Source organism: Mesoplodon densirostris, chromosome 18, assembly GCF_025265405.1.
Source record: "Mesoplodon densirostris isolate mMesDen1 chromosome 18, mMesDen1 primary haplotype, whole genome shotgun sequence".
Lineage (NCBI taxonomy): Eukaryota > Metazoa > Chordata > Mammalia > Artiodactyla > Ziphiidae > Mesoplodon > Mesoplodon densirostris.
In genome coordinates, this window is record NC_082678.1 from 558,145 (window position 1) to 568,478 (window position 10,334).

General features: G+C 48.1%; 1 protein-coding gene, 1 long non-coding RNA gene and 1 pseudogene across 8 annotated transcripts in view; 1 reads left to right on the forward strand and 2 right to left on the reverse strand.

The window, feature by feature from the left end:
* The window catches only part of LOC132478336 (uncharacterized), a 68,653-nt gene that overhangs the window by 32,144 nt on the left and 26,175 nt on the right, over positions 1-10,334 (forward strand). The window lies entirely within an intron of this gene.
* LOC132477907 (dipeptidase 2-like) lies at positions 4,268-5,969 on the reverse strand (annotated as a pseudogene).
* LOC132478334 (DPEP2 neighbor protein-like) lies at positions 7,077-9,281 on the reverse strand. The gene is made up of 2 exons (XM_060081434.1): positions 9,215-9,281; positions 7,077-8,086 (listed from the first exon to the last, which is right to left on the reverse strand). The coding sequence occupies exons 1-2, from the start codon at positions 9,279-9,281 to the stop codon at positions 7,824-7,826; spliced, it is 330 nt and encodes a 109-aa protein (XP_059937417.1). The 3' UTR covers positions 7,077-7,823.

The window sequence follows — 10,334 nt, forward strand, 5'->3', positions numbered from 1 at the left end:
TGCTGTGGTTTCTCTTCTTGTGGAGTATGGGCTCTAGGTGCATGGACTTCAGTAGTTGTGTCACGCAGGCTCAGTAGTTGTTGCTTGCAGGTTCTAGAACGCAGGCCAAGTAGTCGTGGCACACGGGCTTAGTTGCTCTACAGCCTGTGGGATCTTCCCAGACGAGGGATTGAACCCCTGTCCCCTGCATTGGCAGGCAAATTCTTACCCACTGAGCTACCAGGGAAGTCCAGTGTGCTCTTTTTTAAACCTAGTCTGTTTTCATTATTTTCTATCTTAACTGTTCTATATTAAATAAAAAAAAATAATACTCCTTTCTACCCCTCCTCTTTGAGTATGATATATGAAGAAGTATGTCTTATTTATTAATCTGAAATTTTCACCTTACTTTTAAGAAGTAATCACAGTGTCAAGTATTTAATACCTTTCACTTCCACCTTGAAAAGCATGGATATTAAAGTGCTAATATAATTACCTTCCCTAGTCTATCATTTTTACTTTTTGTTATGTATAAAAAACAACTAAAAATATGCATGGTTTGTAAGGAAATGACAAATTTCAGAAAATTCAGAATCTGCATACACTCTATACATAGCTTCTAGATACAGACACAGAAAATTGCCAGATACTCAGAACCCCCCTTGTCCAATTCTAGTGACTCCCCTTAAGGTTTAATATTGTTCTGGTATCTAACAAAAAGATCACTTTACCTGTATTTTGTATTTTATATAAATGTAATGGCACAGTAAAATCACTTTTGGATTGGGCTTTTTTATTTTATGTTGTTTATGAATACGCCTATATGGTTGCCTGTTGTTGTTGTCATGCACTGACACTGTTGCATAGGATTCCATAGTGTAAATATTTAACTATTAATTAATTTTTTCCAAAATGTATTACAATATGAGTGATTTTCAGTTTGGGTCTATTGAGAATTGCACTGGTATATACATACTAGAACTTGAGCTTTGGTGGTATGTGTATAAATTATTGTTCAATATACATGTAGTAGTAAAATTTTTGACTCATAGCTTTCATCTGTTTATCTTTTTAGATATTTCTAAATATTTTCAAAACATTTGTATGATTTTTCATCCTCAGCAGCAGTGAATGAGATTCAAGGATTACACACATTCTTGTCAAACTTGATAATACCTGTCATTTTCATTTGAACTTTCTGGTTGGTGAGTGATAATTCCAGGTATGACTTTTTTGCATTTAATTGACTACTAAGAAGCCAAGCATCTTTTGATATGTTTACTTAACGTTCTGTACTCTCTTTCTTGAAATATCTTTTGGTATATTTTTCCCATCTTTGCTATTACATTATCTTCTTATTGAAGACTTTTTTTTTTTTTTAACATCTGAAGACTTCTTATTTAGGAGTTTTAAATATATACTTGATATAAGTTCTTCTGTCTTTCTGTCTCTCCTCTTTCTTTAGATGAGTGTCAGTTTTTAATGTTAATAACATCTAATTTGTTATTTTCCTCTATTTAGTCTTATTTCTATTTATTTATGTAATCTTCTTATCTGTTGCAGAACACATTATATATTCTAAACCACAAATATGTTTTCGTTTCTTCAATAAATCTAATTGTTAAGCTTTAAATTTAAGTTAACTTTCTGAATTAAATATGTTGTATCATAGTGAGCATTAATTTGTCTATGACAGCTGCAAGGTTACATTTATTCAGAAAATGTTGTATTCAGCTCTCTTTTCATTTGCTCCTACTTCTTATTGATTCACAGAGGTAAACATCACTTCATCCATGGATCTGACTTTTCTTGATTTCTCATGGTCATTCTCATTAATTCTTCTTGCCTCATGAAATCTTTAGGCATTGCATTATTCCACAAAAGCAAAAAGCTTCCTTGGGCCTTTTTCCTCAGAAGATTGATTATTCCCACATTTCAAATGGGAGATTGCAATAAGTTAGGAGAAAATGCCACAGGGGTCTCTCTCTCTCTCTTTTTTTTTCTTTCACATCTTGTATCAGCCTCTGCTTGCACTCTGTGTTCAAAGATTTTTGTACAACACATTGATAGAAGTGCCAGGTGTTTCTCTCCTTGGGGCAAAAGACAGATTAATTACCTGACAAATAAAATAAAAACAGTGTCTTTCTCTGTTCAAATGTTGGAAAGGATTGCTTGCATCCTAATTTAAAAGTTTCAGGTGAGTGAAGCTTAAGATTCCAAAGCTTTAATCCATATTTGCACCATGCACAGCATCCAACAGGACTGCTTTACATAACCCCGTGAGACTTTTGTGTGCAAGTGAAATAGATAAAAATATAAAACTATTGCTGTCTTTTTGGGTCATAAAAAAGATTTTTTGTCTCATTAAAAATTTTTTTTTTCTAAAATCCAAAAACGTGTCAGGCTAAAATATTGGAATTTCAAACATGGTAAAACCCCTTTTGAACGATGCGAAGTGAGACTTCTTTGTAGTGCTGATTTGCATTGCCCACTTGCTTGGTTGGCCAAAAAGGGCGTACGCGTTTTTTCCTGAATATATTCAGGAAAAAAAAACGTACGCCCTTTTTGGCCAACTGCATCATTGTCGAAGTTCTGCCGCTTTTCATGTGCTTTAAAGGCAACTCCGATCTACCTCTTGAAAACGGTTTCCTGCAATTCTGCCTTGTTTTCAAATCCTCTTCGTTGCCTTACCTCAATAAGGTACGAAAGTTATCATTTATTATCCTGCAGGTTTGTGAATTTTAGTGCCTCTGAGATCCATTTTTCAACTCGCCTTTTTAGGAGCTGGCCTCCAAACCGCAGGACTGCTTCAGGCCCTATTCTGGTTCCGGGGGGCAGGCAGAGCCTTTGGTTAATTCTTCTTCCTGATTGGAAATTAGAGTGACATGTGTCTGTCCAAACACCTAGAGCTGATCTCTCATTGGTTCCCCCTCTACCCATTCAACCTCTGGACAAATTGCAAACTGTACGAAACAGGAGGTTAAAGGTGCTGATTCTCCAAGTGGGGAGCTTGTTGGTAAAGCAGCTGGAATGGCGAACCCGAGCACCACGAGATGAAAAATGAGGTGCGTTTTAGAAACGTTTCCCAATCATATGGTGTACCATCCTCTGGGTTTCCCATGCATGTTTTAGCTGTAGGAAGATTCCCTTGAACCTGGAGATTTCTGACCCATGGAATGGGTAGCACGCAGTATTACTTTAAAGGGTCTGCATTTGCTCACACAACCTCACCAATCCGGTCGCCCCCAAGAGTGTCCAGCCTTATGTCTCTTCCAGCTGTGGGTCTAGATGTGGTCAATCCAGGTTGCATCACAGCCACTGAACGAATTTTGTAAGAATTTCTCTCTCTTTCACTATCTTTGCTTTTTTTGTAATTTGTATTTATAATGGGATTTAGCTGATTTTCAATGCTGTGTTTGTGCCCCTTTACACCCACTATATTCACTTACCGAGAAATATCAATAAATACTTTTTAAGATTCTTACTACGCGGATATATTCTTCTGTGGTGAATAAGGTGTGTTGAGTCCAGTTCACTGAGCAATGAGTAGGTCTTTTCTATTACATATTTGGTTGATGGAACGGTATCTGTGCTAATTTCAAACTATTGTTTTATGCATCACCCCACCTCACCTTTCCCCTTAAGCAGCCATAAGTGTGTTTTCTAAATGTGTGACTGTTCTGTTTTGTAATTTAGTTCATGTAGTGATTTTTACATTCCGTCTATAACTGATATCTTATGATAAGTTTCTTTATCTGTGTGACATATTTCTCTTAGAATCATCGTACCTAAATCCACTCATTATGCTGCTACTAGCCTTAGGACATTGATTTCATGGCTGAGTGATATTCCATTGTACATAAGTACTACAACTTGTTTATCCACTTTTCTCTTTCATGAGATACTTAAGGTGTACCCGAGTCAAGGATTTTGTGAACACAGAAGCCCTAAAATTTGGGGTGCCTGTGTCCTGTCGATTTTTGGTTTTCTCAAGATATAAGCCCATGAGTGGAAGTGCCCTGTGCTCTGTAGCTCTGTTTTTTAGATGTTTTAGGAAACACCATACAATTTTCGAGAGTGGCCGTTGGCAATTTATATCACGCCCATCAGCGTAAAAAAGCTCCCTTTTCTCCTTGACTTGCCCTGCATTTCTGGTTTTTACACTTTTTCAGCATGGCCCTTTTGACCGATGCCTAGTGAGACTTCTTTGCAGTGTTGATTTGCATTGCCCGCTTGTTTGGTTGGCCAAAAAGGGCGAATGCGTTTTTTCCTGAATATATTCAGGTGCTCACCAGGGCATGTAGCAGGTGTGGGTGAGTGTCACGTAGTGCACACCCAGCGCATAGAAGGTACGCAAGATGGAGAGGCTACTGTCCAGTGAGTGCCCGCCCTCCATACCAGTAAGGCAAGCCAACTTCCGGGTATTGTTGAGAGCTGGGGGCACGTAGGTCAGATGATCATTTTCAGAGGCAGGGGTAGCTTACTGAAGTCCCTAACACCCACTACCACCAGTCTGTTTACCTTTTTTTTTGGCCGTGCCACGCAGCATGAGGGCTCTTAGTTCCGCCACCGGGGATCAAACCCGACCCCCCTGCAGTGGAAGCGTGGAGTCTTAACCTCTAGACTACCAGGGAAGTCCCCCGTCTACCTTTAACTGAGGTCACAAGCTCCAGCTCAGAATAGGAGGCACACATGAGGCGGATGAGGTCAATTTGTTCCAGGGTGAGGCGCACAGCATCCCGTTCGTGGGTCTGGCATGGGACGTAGGCTGACCAGAACTGAGGGAAGGCCGGGGCTTAGTTTGGGCTTTGGAACTCCTTGGGCTTCTCATAGCCTCCTCAGCTGGCACAGCACTTACTGTGCCCAGAAGTCACATGTAATGCGTTGCTTTTTCTGTGGTACTTGGCAGCCCGTCAGGTGGGCTCACTGTGACCCCTGTAGCCCCCAGCATCCATGGCATGGCACTTTCCAGGTCACTATGGTAACTTCGTTCCAATGTGAGTAACCTGTGGTCTCTGAGGCCCCCAAAGTGCCCCACATTCCCCAGCAGCCATGGTGGCACCTTGTGTGTCCCTTTGGTACCTGGCCACCCACGAGACTGTCTTTCAGCCTGTCCAAGCTGGTCTAGCCATGGCTGAAATTGCGCAGATTAACATGCTGTAGCCCATTGTGGTAAAACTGCCCCAGGACCAGGGGCATGTTGTTGTGGCTGGAGGGAGGTCAAGGCAAATGGGTGGGCTCCTTAGGTTTTGGGATCAGGCAGGACACATTGCCTGGCCTGGGCCAGCCTGGGGGTCCCCCACCTCACACTGTCACACAGACTATACTAGGAGCAGCTGAGGCCTGGGCTGAGGGGTTCTCGCCAGGGAGGGGATGACAGAGAAGGGGAAGGGCATCCGTAGATGATGGAGAGGACATCCAGGGGTGGTGTGAGGGAGCCTCCCCACTAGCGCTGCATGCTCCAGACCTCCTCCCCTGCCCAGGGCCAGGCTAGGCCCCCACCGGCCCCCAGCAGCCCGCACACACTGCAGCCACCCTTCCACAAGCGGGAAGTGGCCCGCGTGCGCTCCCGCGGACTTGGGGTGCTGGAGGTGCCCAGCGTGGTCTGCACGAGGGTTACCGATCACAGCAGCAGACCCAGCAGGAGCAGCAGGCACAGCAGAGGCCGCTGGCTGCGTGCACGGGGACCTTCGAGGCCCCCGGGCCGCAAGCTGCGCAGGGCAAGGCAGGCGGGCAGAGGCGGGTCTGAGAGGGGCGGGCGATGGGGTTCTGCCCGTCGACACAGGCCACCCAGCGGCGCGGCCTCGCGAGGGGGGCGGGGTGAGGGAGGGGATACAGAGTCACAGGACCCTGCGACCCGTGTGCGGAGACCCGCGATCCGGATCCGGGAAGCCCGGCAGCCACAGGGCGGCACTGCCCTCCCGCCCCCTGCTCAGAGGCAGCTCCCGCGGGCTAAGCTGGCCTCTGCTGAGAGCCCACTCGCCTCCCATCGTGGGTTCCCTCCGCCCCCGCCCCTCTTCCCACACCCACTGCTCCGAGGGGGCGCCCTAGGTTGCTCTCCCCCGCCTCTAACCTTCCTGTCCAAGCTGGGGTGCTTCTCTCAGAGGGCCACCTGCAGCCCGTGGCCTCCCGGGAGCACATCTCGTCCCCATCTGCCCGCAGCCGGCCCCGCCCACCCCGAGGGCTGCGTGTGAGTGTCTCTGTGGCCACAAGTGCTCTGGGCTCCCAGTTTCCCGGTACTGGGCCATGGGGGCTGGTGTGGGGGAAGAGATAGTTTCTGGAAATGGGGGGGGGGTAACCTTGTGAGCTCTGGATTCAGGAGGGGGCTCTCTGCCCCCAACCTTCTCTCTCTTCCTACTTGACTCCCCACCCTGCATGACCATTCTCTGGGGACTTGAACCAGCGCCTGGGAACTATCAGGAGCCTCCCCCACTTCTGTCAGCCAGCCTCAGGCGAGCGCCCTCAGGAGCTGCTACACCTCCCCAGGGCCTGAATAGAGGGACTTTTGGGATGTGAACTGAACAACCTTCTGGGGAGAGTCAACGACCCTTTTACTCAACAGAGCAGGAACTCAGTCAGTAGGCTATTTGTGTGGAAGGAAATGAAGTCGCTTCCATGGCAGCAGAGCCCCCGCCGCAGCAACCTTCGTCCCAGAGCTGCTGGCTGACCTTCTGGCCAGGATCCCTCCTACCTCAGCGTGGAAGGCCCGGCCTCGTGGAGAAGTGTAGGTTCTGAAGAAAGACCTGGCACCTGGGTTCTGCTGCTACACTTGCCTTATCTCGTGGCCCTTGTGGCTCTAGCTTTCCCAGAAACCTCAAGGGCTAAGTGCCTGTGCTTGCTCAGAGGCTGCACGCCATTCCCCATTTCCAGCCTCAGGCCCTCCCGCTAGCTGCCTCCTCTAGGGACCCCCTCCCCCCAACACACACACGCACACTGGGGATGTGCCTTCTCACAGCAGCTCAACCACTGAGATGATTTAGGGACTGTGCCCAAACTCCTGCATCCCCAGCCTCTCAAGTTTTTGCTCTGATCCCTGGCACCCCCTGGAGCTGTTCCACCTTTGGAACCTTTCCCAGGTGGCAGGAGTGCCTAGCACAGGGGTAGTGACCTAAGTCTGAGCACTGGCGACCCTAGAAATCTGTTACAGAAAAGCATTTTATTGAGCAGTAAGGGACGCCACTGGGGACGGAAAGGCCTGGCAATAAAGGAGCATGTGAACCTCGGGACAGGGTGCGTGCTGCTTGACTCTCCATCCTGTTCTTGCTTCAGGGAGCAGGGCTTCCTGGGCCTCTCTATCCTGCCTCCTGAGACCCCAGGCAGGAGGCTCTTTGGGAAGCCACAGATTGCTGCTTTCAGTTTCAAAAAGCCCAGCTCCCCACTGGTTTGTGGTGGTGGCCGCTGACAATGGCTCAGGGCAGGAGCCCATGTGGTAGACTGCTAAGGCTTCTCTGCACCCTGTCTCTGCTCCTGCATCCTCCTCGGCTCGCAGAGTGCAGACTTCACTTTCTTCAGCTCACAAAGGGGCCCGTGAGGATTGAGCAGAGGAATGCCAGGTTTTCTTCCAGGCCAGCTTCCGCCCTGGGATGTTCAGGGCAGGCTCTCATTTCAAACCTCACTTTCTGAGGCTCCTGGCTTATGGCCATTTAGTGTGCAGGGAGGCTCCTGGCTGAGGAAGGCTCAGACAGAACGACGCAGGTTCTAATCTGTGGTAGTGGGCAGTGGGGGGGGGCGGGAGGGGTCACTGCAGGAAGAGGCATTCGCTGTCTTAGGCAGTTAAACCATTGCCCTGTCTTCAGAATGGTTCAGCCAGCAAGATTCTGTGGAGTCCGCCTCCTGGCACCATGCTACAATCGCCGGATTTTGGGTCTGGAGCAACCGAGATCTTCGTCCGACTCTTCCGGAGCTTGCTTTCTCTCGGGAGCACATCTGGGGACTGGCTTCTCGGCTTCCGCCTTTGCTGGCATGGCCAAAGGAGCATCCCCGTAGGCCCGGTAGCCACCAACCCGGCAGTATGTCTCCCCATGCCGGCCCAACTGCGTTTCTCCACACCCTCGGTTGAGGACATAGTAGTGACCAGATTTAGGAGGAGAAATGGGAGCCACAGCTGCTGCAAAGAAAATCAGAACTGATCAGTCACTTCTGCTATACACAGTCTCCTGCCAGAATTTTCCTCTCTCATGTCTCTCCCAGTTTCTGGCTGAAGACCTTTAATCTACTTGACATCCCAAACACAGACTTGGCCCATCACCTCTATGAGTCCCTAGAGAAGGGACACTGGCTGCAAAAGCAATTCCTAGAGCCTACGGCTGCATCAGATGAGGTAGTCTCTTCACCGTTGCCAGGGAAAACAGTAGAACCCGAAAGAAATTGCAATCATGATCCTCTCCATCTCTCCCTTCCACAACAGAGAAAACATTTCTTGCAGTGTGTCACTTCTGAGGCTTTAATGGAAACGTCTTTCAAGTTTTGGAAAAAGATAATCTAATATAAATTGGTTAAGGACCCCTCCCACCTTGGCAACCCCTCTTGGGCCCCATTTATACTGCCTGTTACAACCACACTGAACTCTAGCCCTCTGATACTTTTATCTAGATTAGAACAAGGCCAAATACTGAGGCAGAGTGATCAGGAGACTCAGAACCGGGTTCTGGGTACCAAGTGTAGGCTCACATCCACCCAGCCTCCTGGGACACCATCTGCTCAGCCCTCCAGTCTCACTAGCACTTCATCACCCCCCCTTGGTTCTTCCGGTCTTCCCATGAATAAGGCACCACCCTCTCCCCTAATACTCAGCAGCTCAGTATGGGATGTGTCTGAGGGGACCGATATAGATGTGTACATGACAGCACAGAGGTGCCTGGGTTTGAAGGTGCGGTTCAAGAGTGGCCCTCTTCCTCAAACTGCTCCGTTTACCATCTGCCAACAAAAATGCACTTGCCTTTTGCTAAGAGGCCAACCAGGAAAGGGTCTGAATGGAAGCATCCTGTAGCCCAAAGCGGAAGGCAACATTTATAAAGATCAGAAGCTTCCTGCACACTAGTTCAGGGATGACCTTTCACTTGTCCTCAGCAGTGAGCACTGTGGGACCCTGAAGGTGTCCCAGGTCACTGGTATTACTTACAGCTGGGAAAGTGCTGAGGTTTACGTAGTGGGCAAGCCCCACAGGAACATGTGGCAGCCAGGTGAGGTTGTGTGTACACCATGCCTCTTCTACAGATGCCCGGTCTCGGTGTACCTGCTGCACTGCCCAGCCAGGGAACAGAGCACAGGTTTGAGTAAATATAGACGATCCGGTCAGACATTCTCAGACAACCAAAGAGATTGGTATCTGGTGGAGAACTGGTAGGGAAGTTTCTCTGAGGGCAGCACATTTCCATGGTTATGCTGCCATGGAACTGTGAGAAGGCCTGTGAGGTCATCACTACCCAGTGAGGTCATAATAAGGAACCTGTGACTTGCGGGTCAGGCTTCAGGAGGAGGGGCAGTTTTGTGGAGGAGAGCAGGGTGGAGGCAGAGGTACTCTGCCTGGTCCCTCACCCCTGGGCTTCCCCACCCATGCCCTAGTCTAGTAGACACCCCACGTGGGGTGTGCAGGTGGGCTGGTACAGCCCCAGGGGCCCCAGGAGGGCAAGAGAGACCCACATTCTGAAATTGGCTTGAGAGGCAAGATTAACGTTGAGACAGCTAGGTTGTATGGCACTGACCCTGAGAGGCAGAGAATTGTTTGGACTGGGGAATCAGGGAAGGCTCCTTGGCAGTGGGCCTGAAGGACAAGTGAGATTTGGACCCATGGGGAAGAGAGGGAAGACATTCCAGTTTGGAAGAATACAAGCAAAGACACACTCTTCTCGACCTTGTCCTGCCCCAAATATAAATTCATAGAACCCTCACATTTTTACACCTGAGGGCTTAGAAAAACCAAGATGTTAAGGAGCCTACCCAGTGTTACACAGCTAGTGGAGAGGGGTTCTGCTCAATGGTTACGTTCATGTCGGGGCTCCAGATTTACAGCTGATAGGAATGTGAGGACAAGCTCATTCCGTTTCAAACATTTCCAAGTGATACTGAGAGAGATGTTAAAGGTGCAAAATGAGGGTGCTGAATGACCTCACAAAGTGGGAATGGTGGGCCCATTTTAATATGAAATTCAAAACAAATTCATGACAAAAGGACATAATACAAAATGACAACATAATCATTACACTCCCCTCTTCCCTAGAAGTAAAAATCATTATAATCCTCTCTCTCTCCACCATGAAAGGATGAGATAAAGGCTCAGCAGCAGCCCCCGTGAAAATCATGGTCAACACTGTGAAGAGGGGTTAGTAAGACGACTTGGTCCGACTCAGAGAAGG

Coding starts and splice junctions, on each gene's coding strand:
- LOC132478334 (XM_060081434.1), bottom strand. CDS start 9,281: ATGTCTGACCGGATCGTCTATATTTACTCAAACCTGTGCTCTGTTCCC. Junction 8,087..9,214: donor CTGGCTGGGCAGTGCAGCAG/GTACACCGAGAC, acceptor TTTTCTTTGCAG/CAGCTGTGGCTCCCATTTCT.